The 12,868-nt window shown below is 48.5% G+C and overlaps 1 protein-coding gene across 1 annotated transcript; it reads left to right on the forward strand.

Annotated features, from left to right (window-relative positions):
- Positions 1-2,680: 2,680 nt before the first annotated feature.
- ARHGAP36 (Rho GTPase activating protein 36) lies at positions 2,681-11,108 on the forward strand. Its single transcript, XM_037511933.1, has 11 exons — positions 2,681-3,077; positions 4,338-4,403; positions 4,936-5,177; positions 5,406-5,598; positions 5,823-5,878; positions 6,121-6,271; positions 6,792-6,940; positions 7,115-7,291; positions 7,516-7,613; positions 7,750-7,856; positions 9,860-11,108. Exons 1-11 carry the CDS (start codon positions 2,825-2,827, stop codon positions 10,015-10,017), a joined length of 1,650 nt encoding a protein of 549 aa, XP_037367830.1. The 5' UTR covers positions 2,681-2,824; the 3' UTR covers positions 10,018-11,108.
- Positions 11,109-12,868: the final 1,760 nt, after the last annotated feature.

Here is a 12,868-nt window from a genome sequence, read left to right on the forward strand (position 1 = left end):
TTGCCTGGACACACTGGCCTTCCTAACTCTGCGTCTGTCCTGGATGCTGCTGGTGCCTTGAGAGAGTTGAAGGCAAGCAGGACAGTGTCAATTTTGCTGGCAGAACTGCAGCATATGATTGCTCTTAAGTTTAGCCCTATATCTTTGAACATGAGGCAATGACAAATGTTTATTCTAAGGCCTTTGATTTCCTTCAGAATTGTAAGCATCTAGGCTGACTCATCTCTCAAAGGCTTTTCTCTCTCTCTTTTTTTGGCTGGTGTTGTTTTGCGATTTTCTTATTTGTTCCTACCTTATTTTTTGGAGGAAGGATTGATTTTCATTTTGATTTTTGGGTGAAGGAACCAGCTAGGCTCTGTGGATGACCAGATCTGGTAACCTCAATAAAAAAAGATACTGCTGCAACTCTAAGACAGGTAAAAAAGAAAAAAAGTTTGAATTGGGCTAAGGGAAGATGGGAGCTATATTAGAAAAATTAAGCCAGAACTAGGCTATATGGGTGAGACCCCCAGAGATATCTAGAACTGCTATCATGGGTATGGGGGGGCACTGGGGGCTTAGCCTGGGACTGTGCTTAGGTGGTATGTCTGTGCTTTTGGTTAAACTGATCACTTTGTGTTGCAATTGGATGCTTGTGCTCAGGCTTTTACTTTGGCTTCAGAGGATGGTGCTTTGCAGTTGAAAAATTTTTAAAGAATCCATGCTAAGGATTTCCCTTTTAGCTCAGTTCAAAAGCAGTGGGATGACTCCTCACTCTTTCTCAATACTGCACTTCAGTGATCCAGCATTTATTTCTGACATGTGTGCTTCGGTCATTAAGGAGAATGGGGCAAATATAGTTTTGGAAACAAAAGAAGGGTGGGATTATTTGTTTTGGACATAACTCATGTATATACATTATTGTATGACAACCCCTTACCTACTTATATTCTGTTAAAGCCACATTACCTGATCTTTGGAATTTAAGCCCCACCCAATAATATATAGAATATTGTATAAAATTCTCTAAGAGGGGGAACTCAGTGGCAATGCCATCCCTCTCCTTGTCCAAGGTTTAATTCCCCAAGTCCCAAATTATCTTCTGTCAGGAACCAGCATTCACACACCCACCCAAGCACAAACTTCAGAGCTATCCTAAATCCTCTCCATTCCAATAAAAACAATCCCCTAAGTCCTTTCAGTTCTTCCTATAAAATCCATTCCCTGCTCCAGCCCCAGTGACAAGGACTTGTGTCAGCAACTCTTGCTTTTTGGGTGATCTACCCATCTAGCCTGCTTCAGGCTCTCTACCCAAACCAGGCTTCTCACTGCTTTCTGTGATTTTTCCAAGCTGCAGTTTTGACTCTGTCATTCCCTGCTTAAAACCCTGCAGTAGTTCCCTATTGCCTTCAGGAGAAAGTCCAGCTTCTTAACATGGCTTACAGGGCCATTCATGACCTCATCCATCCAGATTTATCTCCTTCCATCCCCTTTGTACAGCTTTAAGGATATAGCAACCTCTCTCCCATCTCCTTGTCTTTGCACAAGCTGTTCTCATCCTCTGGACTGCCCCCCCCCTATCTCCAGGCAGACTTAGATGTTTCCTCCTTTCTGTGCTCACAGTACTTTGTTTATATCTCAACTGATTGACTTATCACAAGGTTTAGTAAATTGTTGCTAACCTGCGTATCTCTTTGACTGTGCTGTTAAATCCTTTATGAAAGCAGTAGTATTATCTTGCTCATATTTGAGTCTTTAGTGCCTGACACAAAATGAGTAATTAATGCACTTTTATTTTTTTTGTAATGAATAAATGAATGAATAGAAGTGAGAAAAGAAAGGATGTTGTGTGGGGTGCAGGGAGATCCCCACTAGGGGATCCTGTGCAGCCTGGGAGCTGTATGAGATATTGAGCACCATGGAGAAGGGAGGTAGAGCAGGTTTGCCAGTACACTAAGATAAACTTCATTCTGATCACCAATCCTCAGTAGGGAATTCACTAGAAATGGCCTGGAAATGATGTTTTGGTACAACTGTTTTTTTTTTTTTAATGGAAAAAATTAACTTGATCTAGTTGTGCAGTTTTGGTAAAAATTAAAACAATTCTGCATTTTTGTGTATTTGTTGTTTAAAAACTCTTTGTAAACATCACTTTAATGATTGTATGCTTTACATATGGGCATCTTACAATTTGTAAATCTAGTCTCATTGCTGGGCTGCTTTTTATATTAATTTTTTTTTTTACGATTATGGTTCATATACCTCAGTGTGTGTGTGTGTGTGTGTGTGTGTGTGTGTGTGTGTGTGTGTGTGTGAAGATTTCATTAGGATAGATTCCTAGAAGGGGAATTACTGGGTCAAAGGGCCTAGGGATGATTTTTGGCTCCAGACTTATGTGCCCAGCTTGCTATCTGGAAGAGTTGTACAAACTGACAGTGTTCCTAACCTAGATGAAAATGCCTACCTCACCCAACCTGGATAGCATCAAGTATTATCATTAAAAAAATAAAAATAAACACCAATATTCTAATTAACTAATGGAAAATATTACCTTATTTTTGTCTTAATGTGCATTTTTAAATTGTGAGAAATGTTGGTCCGTTTTCTTTTCTTTCCTCTTTTTTTTTTCCTAATTAGGTTTTTCTCTTTTCTAGACTGTTCAGGGCTGGATTTTTTTTAAAGTTGGATTTTTTTTAATAAGCAACCAGAGGCAGCTCTGCTGGAGGGTGAAGCCGCCTCCCAGTTTTCCCTCCCCCTTATCACCCTCCCCCACCCCCCCCCAGTTCCCTCCACCGGGTCCAGTGACAATTGGATGATGCAGTCTTGATAATCATCCGATTCCAGAATGGGTGGCTGCATTCCTTTTCTGAGGGCAGCCAGGACATTGTGCCCCAGAATCATGCCCCCTTTGCTGTTGTTGTCCGCCTTCATTTTTTTAGTGAACGTCCTGGGAGGAGCACCAGGACACAACCCGGACCGCAGGACGAACATGATATCAATACACAGTCTCTCCGAGCTGGAGCGTCTGAAGCTACAAGAAACTGCTTACCAAGAACTCGTGGCCAGACGTTTCCTCTCTGAATTCAAACCTGAGAGAGGTGAGCAGTACCCCGGAGTGTGGCGTCCTTGCCTTCGGGCGAGTGGACCCCCGGGCGGGACGCGGCGCTTTGGGGGTCCAGGGGAGTGGGAGGGGCTCGGGCAGGTCTCAGACCTGCTGGGTTCTCCTTGCGCCTGGGGAACTGAGCCGGCTGGAACGGAGGGAGCCGGCGGTTGAATTGAGGAAGAGGTAAAGATGAGTTGAGTTGGGTTGACTCTGGGGGCTTGAGGGGCGGTCAGACAGACAGGCAGTTCTCGGGGACGGGGAAGTGGACGGAGGACAGGTGGAGAGATAGACGCACCAGGTGCGGTGCGAGAACCGGCCAGAGCGAGACCGAGGCGCAGAGAGGTACTCTGGGAGAGGACCGGGACAGAGACAGCGCGGTTGAGAGACGGAGAGTAAAGAGAGATAGCGAGACAGTGAGAGAGAGAGACACGCGCCAATCCCGGCAGAGAGCGGGAGGGCGGTGCGGGCGCCTGGAGCGGAGGCAGGAGGTGCGCTGGGAGCGCTTCCCACCTCAGCTGGCTGCAGGGGAGCGAGCCGGACCGGGCACCGGACGGGGTTCGAGCGTGCCAGGGGGTCTCTGGGGTGCGGGTGCAGGTCGGGCTGCTGAGGGGAGGCGGGAAGGGGTCGCGCGGACTGAGGGGCGTCCCTGCAGTCATGGAAAGCGCAGGGGCGGCAGGGTTTGCAGGGTGCGCGCAGCGGGCACAGCCTGAAAGGAGCTAAGGCAAGAGCTGGGAGACCCCGCAGGCGGCTGCGGCTGCGGGGTCTGAGCGCGGGGACCGCGGGTATTTGCAGCTTCCCCAGCCGCAGCGCGGTGAGCAGACGGCATCCCCGGTGTGCGCGCGTCCGCAGTAACTTGGCGACCCCTACTCGCTCGTGTTGGCGCCGCAGGCACAACCCCTCCCTCGCCTGTTGCACAGTCCCAGCGCCTCAAAGCCCCCGATTTCTTGCTGTAAGAGTTGTGTTGAGCTACTACTGGTGCGTAGCAAGATGCGCTCTGCGCACGCAGAGCCTCAAAGTGTCTGGTTTGGTTAAATCTCTTAGGTGGTAGATAGGACTGGTCCCATTGTCAAGTGGGGAAACTGAGGCTGAGAGAGGCAAATCACTTTTTGTGGACTGGATTGAGCTGTTGGTCTCCCCCTCCCCCACCTCCCCAATTCACCCCCATCATTGCAGATCAATGCGTTGCGATGTTTCAGTCACTTATCAAATTCTGTTTGGGTGAGTGTGCGTGTCTTTTCTCTTTCTTTTCCCGTAGCTCTACCTATTGACCGTCCAAACACCTTGGAGAAGTGGTTTCTGATTCTGAGAGGACAAGAGAGGGGTGAGGGTCTCTCATACTTTACTTAGGAAAGAAATAGAAACGCAGCCCCCCCTCCCCCAGTATTGGTCCCAGGCTACTGGAGGCTGGGCGGCGTTCAGTGCCCCTGGGGGTACTCACCCCCTCCTAGAAACCCCGTAGGGGATGATTTCAGGAAATGGCGCACTAGCTGCTGGCGTATAGGGAGGGGGCGGGGGTGAGGCCCCATCAGATCTGCCTAAGTCTCCCGGGTGAATCCACCCCAGGCATATCGCCCTGGAGAAATTGCCCACTTTACTTCAAGGTAGTCACCCCCCGAACAGGACTTAAGGCAGGGATCTTGGGCTCCGTCGGGGTGGGGGAGAGGTACTGAGTCCTTCCGCCAAACCGCTGCAGGGTCTTTTCGGCTCCCTCCCCAGGGAGGGGCGCTGCGGGTCTGGAGGGGTGGGGTTGGCTGCCAGCGGCGGCTCAGAGTGGTACAGCCCCTGCAGTTCCTCCTGATTTAAGCGCTGCGGAGCTTTGACGTTTCTCATTCTTTCTCTCTCTGGCTCCCCAGCCGTATCACTGAAGACGTTTGGCATTCGTCTGGAAGAGGTGCTGGTGAATGAGCTTACCCGCCGCAAGCATCTGGAACTAACAGCCGCGATGCAGATTGAAGAAGCCACCGGTCCGGCTACGGGACGTCGTCGTCGTCGGGGAAACGTGGTTCAACGGATGTTTGGCCGCATCAGGCGCTTTTTCAGCCGCAGACGGGCTGAGCCCACTCTGCCCCGGGAGTTCACTCGCCGTGGTCGTCGAGTGAGTTAAACTTTCTGGGTTTCATCTGGGGGTCTTTGCTAAGGAGTGCAGGGGTGTGGGGCGGTAGGGTCGGGTCCTGTGCCCTTAGGGAGAGAGGGTTCGAACAGAATAGTTTGGCAGGATGTAATTGGAGAGAATGTTTCCTGTTGTGAATGTGACGCAGTCCTGGAGAAGGTCCGAAGAGACCCTCCTGTTGCCCATTTTAAGGTTATCTGGCTGTCTTTACAGGGTGCAGTATCTGTGGATAGCCTGGCTGAACTGGAGGATGGGGCCCTGCTGCTGCAGACCCTGCAACTTTCCAAGATTTCCTTTCCAATTGGCCAGCGACTTCTGGGGTCCAAAAGGAAGATGAGCCTCAACCCGATTGCTAAACAAATCCCCCAGGTTGTTGAAGCTTGCTGCAGTTTCATTGAGAAACATGGTAAGGTGACCCCAAATGATGGTTAAATCAAACTAGGAGGCAATTAAAGGAAAAGAACCGCGCAGTAGAGAGAAAAATGTGGTGGTGGGGGGCGGGGAGGTAATGAAGGGCTTGGAACATTCTCTGGCTACCAGTTGGGATGGGGATGCAGTAGGGGAGGAAAAGGGAAATTCCATAGGGAAGGGCACTGAATATACTTAACACCTTCTGGTCTTTTCTTTCAGGATTAAGCACGGTGGGGATTTTCACTTTAGAATACTCTGAGGAGAGAGTCCGTAAGGTAAATTGGTTGTGTTTACACTTTTCTTCTTGAGAAAAAGCAGGTGGGCTTGAGGGCTCCCTCATAGACCTGAGGGGAGACCAAGGTCTTCTTTTGAGCCCCACTCCCCCTGGCACACCACACATCTAGATCCCTCCACTGAAGCCTGAACCTTACTACAGTAGTGGCTGGGGGTTATGGGGGGGGAAGGGGTGCCTGTACTGGCAGGGCACACAGTCCATATATTCTCTCCCTTCTTCTAGCTGCGTGAAGAATTTGATCAAGGTCTGGATGTAGTGCTGGATGACAATCAGAATGTGCATGATGTGGCCGCACTCCTTAAGGAGTTTTTCCGTGACATGAAGGACTCTCTGCTGCCAGATGATCTCTACATGTCTTTCCTCCTGACAGCAAGTGAGTCTTCTGTTCTCCTCTGTCAGGCAAAGGAAGGAAATAGTACAGGGGGGTGCAAGGGTCTAGGAACAGAGGTCAGGCTGCACTACCCCAAAGAACGAAGACAGAACGCATATAAAAAGGAAAACACACAAACATAAAGCAATAGGCAAATACTTTATGTAGTCTTAAAAATGAAAACATATCAAATAAAAATTATTTCAACCAAAAGAAAAGTTGAAATTACCTCTCCAGATTACTTTTGTCATATCTCTTAATAGTTCAATATAAATCTGTTGTTGGGAAATTTTCCCAGAGCTTCCTGAAGCGGTGTGTGCCCTCTCAAGGGCAAAGAAGAACCTTTTAGAGGGGGTCTGATATTGATGAGAGCACCTCTTCTTTTAGGACTCCTGAGCCCCGATGCTTTGGGCATAGACACTTTCTAACTTTCAGCAGTTTTCAAACAGAATCCTGTCTCTCTTGGTATCAGGCTGCTACCAAGGGCAGCCCCCTGAGCCGGGCCCCATTTTCCTTCCTCCAGCTCTGAAGCCGCAGGATCAACTTTCTGCCCTGCAACTGCTGGTTTACCTGATGCCACCCTGTCACAGTGACACCCTGGAGCGTCTGCTGAAGGCCCTGCATAAGATCACTGAGAACTGCGAGGACTCCATTGGCATTGATGGACAGCTGGTACAATGCCCTGGGAGAGGGTAGTGAGGGCTGTAGTAGGGGACATGTGTGGGAGTAGAAGAGAGGGAGACAGCCAGAGGGAGAGGGAAACAAGTACAAAAAGGCATTTCTTTTTGAACAACTTCCATTACTAACTCATACTCTAATATTACTTTCTGTTTGCCTTTTACCTAGGTCTTTGGCAACCGGATGACTTCTACCAATTTGGCCTTGGTGTTTGGATCTGCTCTTCTGAAGAAGGGGAGATTTGGCAAGAGGGAATCCAGGAAGACAAGGCTGGGGATTGACCACTATGTTGCTTCTGTCAATGTGGTCCGCGCCATGATTGATAACTGGGATGTCCTCTTCCAGGTAGGTAGAAGTTTTGGATACATTTATTTCACAGCTCTCTCTGCTGTTCACAAGCAGGGGAGAGTTGTATGCGCATCCCTGACGGTAACCAAAGCAGGCTGCTGCAAAATCTCCCATTCTCATTAGCTGGTCATGGTGCCTTCACTCCTGGGCACCTGATAGAGATGAGTATAAATTTTAAAATGTTGTGTAATAAAGGCTCATGTTGCTAATTTTGCCCTCAGGTACCTCCCCATATTCAGAAGCAGGTTGCTAAAAGGGTGTGGAAGTCCAGTCCCGAGGCCCTTGATTTTATCAGACGCAGGAATCTGAGGAAGATCCAGTGAGTGTTTTCTTGGTTTGTTTATGCTTAGCCTGAAGCAGAATCTCCTCTGGGGGTTTCTGGTCCAAGACCACCTTTGTGTTAGTTAACCCAAGTATACAAACTGACTGACTTTTTAAAATTCATTCCCATTCAGGAGTGCACGGATTAAGATGGAGGAGGATGCTTTACTTTCTGATCCAGTGGAAAACTCTGCTGAAATCCGGGCTGCTGTCCTTGCTCAAAGCACGCCCTTTGATGAAGGTCAGTTCCCTGCTGGAGGTCAGGCCCTTGCTGAAGGTCAGGCCCTTGCTGAAGGTCAGTCCCTTGGTGAGGGTCAGGCCCTTCCTGAAGGCCAGGTCCTTGCTGAAGATGAGCCTCTTGAGGAAGATGAGTCCTCTGAGGAAGATGTGTCAGTCAATGAAGAGCTAGTATTTGAATATCTCAATCAAGGAGTAGTCTTTGGGGAAGTCCAAGGTCTCGAGATCCCAAATGATCTTGAGATTCAAGGCCCACACCTTGAAGGCATACCAGAACTTGATGAAGATGATGATGATGATGACGATGACGATGACGACGACGATGATGATGACGATACCCTGAATTTTGATGATCTTCCTCCCCTTGAGGATATTCTAGAGCCTGATGATGAAATTCCAGAACTCATTGAAATCCCAGACTTTGATGAAATACCATATTTTGATATAGTCCCAGAACCTGAAGAAGGCCCAGATGAGCAAGAAATCCCAAATCCTGGAGAAAACCCAAACCATGACCTTGAAGAAGGACCAGATTTTGAAGACGGCCAAAATCTTGACCTTGCAGAGGTCCCCTATCTTGACATCGTCCCAAACAACGATGATGCCTCAAATGCTGATGAAATTCCGGACAATGCACATGCCTCAGATAATGACGAAAACCCAGATTCTGAAGAAGACCCCAATCTTGAAGAGGTTCCAGCCCTTGATGAAATCCCAAATGATGAAGAAATTCCAGACCACGAAGGTAACCCTGAGGTCAATGGGATTTCAGACTCTGAAGAAGACCTCGACTTTGAAGAAGTTCCAGCTCTTCATGTAGTTCCAAGTCCTGAAGAAGTCTCTGGTGATCATGAAATCCCAAATTATGATCACTCCCCAGAAATTAATGGACTTTCAGACTCTGAAGAAGATCTTAATCTTGAAGAGGTTCCAGCACTTGCTGGAATCCCAAATGATGCAGAAACCTCTGATGCTGAAGAAATTACAGACCACGAAGAAACTCCAGAAGTAAATGGCGTTGCAAACTCTGAAGAAGACTCCAACCCCGAAGAGGTCCCAGCTCTCCATGTGGTAACCAGCCCTGAAGACATCCCCGATTTTGATGAAATTCAAGATGAAGAAGAATCTTCAGATGTGAGTGAGGTCTCAAGCAACGAAGAGACCTCGGATGCTGAAGAAATCTTAGCACATGAGGAAGCATCGGAAGTCAGTGAAATGCAGGGCTCAGAAGAAAACTTCAGGGCCTCATACCCTGAGGATGCTGACATTCACACCGAAATGCCAGATTCTCAGAAAGACCGAGCCAGTGCTTTTGAAGAAGAGGACGACAGCAATGTGGCTCCAGAACTGGAAGATGTCTCCATTCTCAACACAATTCCAGACCCTCAGCCCGACCTGGCCCTCAATCTTGAAGAAATCATGAATGTGGAAGCAGTTCCAGTGCCTAATGACGTTGACCCTAAAGAAGTTCAGAATCCATCCTGGCTCTATAAGGAAGACACAGGTGCTGTAGATACCACCCTCCTTAAAAATCAGTCTCAGCCTGTGCAAGTCATGGACTACAAGTCCTTCCCAGAACCCCTGAAGAATGACACCTGCTTTCTCCCCTCCATGAAGTGCTGTAAGCTTCCGGCTCCAGCTTTGTTACTCATTTGCTTAGTAAAACTGGTCAGGTTAGTTATGGGGTGGTGGTGGTTGTTAGGAGGTCGTCCTGATCCCCGCCTTGCAGGTGGCATCGTCCATTTGCTCTAAACGCTGAGTGTCTGTCGCTTTCTGTTCTCTAACCCAGTTTCCTCCCCCAGCTTCCACCGTGGGCCTTGACTTGGAGATCTATATTCTGTTGTTAGGCTGCAGTTTCTTACATGTCAAGTGGGGATAATCACTCCTGCCTTACCTTCTTGCTTCATACTTGTGTTTGAAGTTCAAAATTCGGTCATAGTTCCTTGGGTGCTGTGCAAAGTCTGAGATCTAGAAACATAAGGAGTTAACATTGTTACTATTTTCCAGGTTCCTCTGAGGAGCCAGCTGTGCCTCCCGGCACTGCCCGTTCCCATGACGATGAGGAAGGAGCGGGTAACCCCCCCATTCCGGAGCAAGACCGCCCATTGCTCCGTGTGCCCCGGGAGAAGGAGGCCAAAACTGGCATCGGCTACTTCTTTCCTTAGATGTTCTCCTTCTATACAGTGCCGGACAGGGGAAAAGGGTGGGGGTAGACCTGGGATGTCACAGGAAACATTCAGGAGAGTCTTGAGGGTGCTGAGGGTAGAAGGAGTTCCACCTGATGCTCGGGTCAGGCTGAGAATTCCAAACACACTGCCAGCCCCTTCGTGGGGGAAGCTCGGTCCTTCCAGCTGGTTAAAGCAGAGATGTTTCTGTGTCATGCCCAGGCTCCCTGGTGCTACCTTGCCTTTCTCTTTTACCCCTGATCCTGGCTTTCCCTCAGTACAGCCCTCCCTTTAATTGATGTGACATTTGTGGTAAACACCTGTCCCAGAGAAGCTCACAAATCTCGAGGTGCTTTCCCTCCCCCAAAGGGGATTGCATGTTTTTCCTGACTTTCCTACCCTCCTCCCGAGAGCTCAATTGGCAAGGCCCTCAAGAGGCATGCTAGGACGTTAGGTCAGCCCCCTGACAGCTGACAAACAATTAATGCTAAACCATGTCACACCAACTCATAGCCGTGTCCCCGCAGCAACTCCACGTCCTCAGGATCTTTCTTTTTCCAAATTATTTAGACCAACGGCTCGTCAAACAGCCACTCCCAAATTTCTGTGCAGTTTTGCTCAGGTTACGCCAACAGGGAAACCTCTAGTGTAAGCCTAACTAGTTTTCTTGGGTCAAAAGTTAGAGGACAAATTTGGTTTTATTACCTAGATCTGTTTTACAGACAGCTGGCGTTCACACCCTGTTGTCAGCAAAACATCTAGTTAGGTAAGGACACATAGTTCCAAGTAGTTAAAGTCACCTGATTATAAATGCTCTTCTCTATCGTCTCTGTAGCTCCTCTATGCAGGACGGTACCAATTTGCGGGACATGCTCTGGTAACACACAGATATGGGTTATGTATGACATCCAAAATTCTAGCTGATATTGATGGGTAACAACTGCTAAGGTCCATAGAATGAAGAATGTATTGTATTGAGGGATAGAAATTGATCACACAATGGGTAACAACCGCAGAGCTCGAAGATTTGTGATTGTTCAAACTTCTCTGGCATTTAATCATTAATAAACATCTGTATTGTGACAGCAGCATATTCATGGCTTATGGTGTGTGTTTTTTTCTTCATTTGAAAATTTTGTGGGTGAGTTGGGAAACATTGGAGCTGAAGGGGAAAAAGAGGTGGGCAGGAGAAATCAAGGAGAGGGGTGATGTGAAATAAAGGGGGGAAGACATGGTATAGAGGGGTGGGGAAAGTACAATAAATGGGAGGGATGATACAGATTAATGCAATAGCAGCGGAGTAAAGGGGAGGGGTGATTAGAATAAAGAAGAGGGGGTGATATGAAAAAGGGATGGGGGTGTGGAAAAATTGGTAGGTTAATGTGGGAAAAAGGGAGGTGTGGTGGGGAATAAACAAAGGGTGATACAGAATAAAGGGGGTCACTGAATAAAGGGGAGGGGATATGGAATAATGAAGGGAAGGTGGTGATGGGGAATAAGGAGGACAGAGGGATGTGGATAAAGAGTAGCTGATAGTGCATAAGGGGAAGGGGTGAGGCAGGCATGGGGAGGGGTCAGGTGGGATAAAGAGGAGCCAGCGAGATAGAAAGGGAGCAAGATGCAGAATAAACAGAAGGGCTGATGGGGGATAAAGAGGAAGGTGATGGCAAATAAGGGTGAGGGGCATGTGGAATAAAGGGGAGAAGAGGGGACATAGGAGTAAAGGGGAGGGGTGATGGGGAGAAAAGGGGAGGGCTGATGGGGGATAAAGGGGAGGAGTGTTGGGAAATAGGGGTGAGGGGCATGTGGAATAAAGGGGAGGGGTGATGGGGAGTAAAGGGGAGGGTGATGAGGAATCTAAGGAAATGGTGATGTGAGAATAAAGGGGAGGGGGGATGTTGGAGAACAAAGGGAAGGGGAGACATGGGTTTAGAGCAGGGGTGATGTGGGATAAAGGAGAGGGGTGAATGGGGAATAAAGGGAAGGGGCTATGTGGGTTAGGGAAGAGGGGTGATGGGGATTAAAGTGAAGGGGTGATGGTGAATAAAGAGGTCAGTGTCCAAAATAGATGAACAGATAAAAAGGTTGTGGTATATTTACAGAATGGAATATCACTCAGTGATCACAAAGACAAAGTCAGGCCAACTGTGGCAGCATGGATGGAGCTGGAGGGGATTAGCCAGAAGAAGTCAGGTGGAAAAAACAAATATTAGGTGGTCTAATGTATATGTGGAATGTAGAGAAATCAAGCCAAAGGGCAAGAAAAAGCCAAAAAAACGAGCAAGCTGGCGATAGAACTGAGGCAGACAGCAGGGGAGACGGAGGGAGGGGTCCCCACAGGGGAGCGAAGAGCACAGGGAACATGGTGATGGTGCACGGGTGTTATGGTGGTGGGAGAACTATGGGGAATACAACGATGTAAGAAAAAATAATTTCCTTAATTAATAAAAAAGGGGAGGGCCTCCCCAGTGGTGCAGCGGTTGAGCGCTGGGTTGCAAAGCTGCCCGCGGCCTCTGCGGCGCCGGTTCGATCCCTGGCTGCTCCCGGCCACTGGAGGAGGGTCCCACATGGCGCGCAGACCTCTCCTGCCGCCCGCTGCTCCCCTCAGCAGTGTACTTCGGTCCTTCTGCCTGCTCTGCTCCCCACTCTGGCTCTGGTGAATTCTCTCACCCTCCCGCGCTTCTGACTGTACCCAGTGCATGTATAAAGAAAAACAAATAAACAAACAAACAAATAAATAAATAAAACATGCCTCTATAAAAAAATAAAATAAAAAAGGGGAGGGGCGAATGGGCACTAAAGGGGAAGGATGGTGTGGGAATACAAGGGAGGATTGCAGGGCATAAGGGTT

This window comes from Talpa occidentalis, unplaced genomic scaffold (genome assembly GCF_014898055.3).
Source record: "Talpa occidentalis isolate TD23 unplaced genomic scaffold, MPIMG_talOcc4v2.1 talOcc4.15, whole genome shotgun sequence".
NCBI lineage: Eukaryota > Metazoa > Chordata > Mammalia > Eulipotyphla > Talpidae > Talpa > Talpa occidentalis.

Excerpts from the sequence above, each read along its gene's own strand:
- ARHGAP36 (XM_037511933.1), top strand. The coding sequence starts at position 2,825 with ATGGGTGGCTGCATTCCTTTTCTGAGGGCAGCCAGGACATTGTGCCCC. Across the intron at positions 6,272-6,791 it reads GTCTTTCCTCCTGACAGCAA|CTCTGAAGCCGCAGGATCAA; the intron begins GTGAGTCTTCTG and ends TCCTTCCTCCAG. Across the intron at positions 7,857-9,859 it reads AAGCACGCCCTTTGATGAAG|GTTCCTCTGAGGAGCCAGCT; the intron begins GTCAGTTCCCTG and ends ACTATTTTCCAG.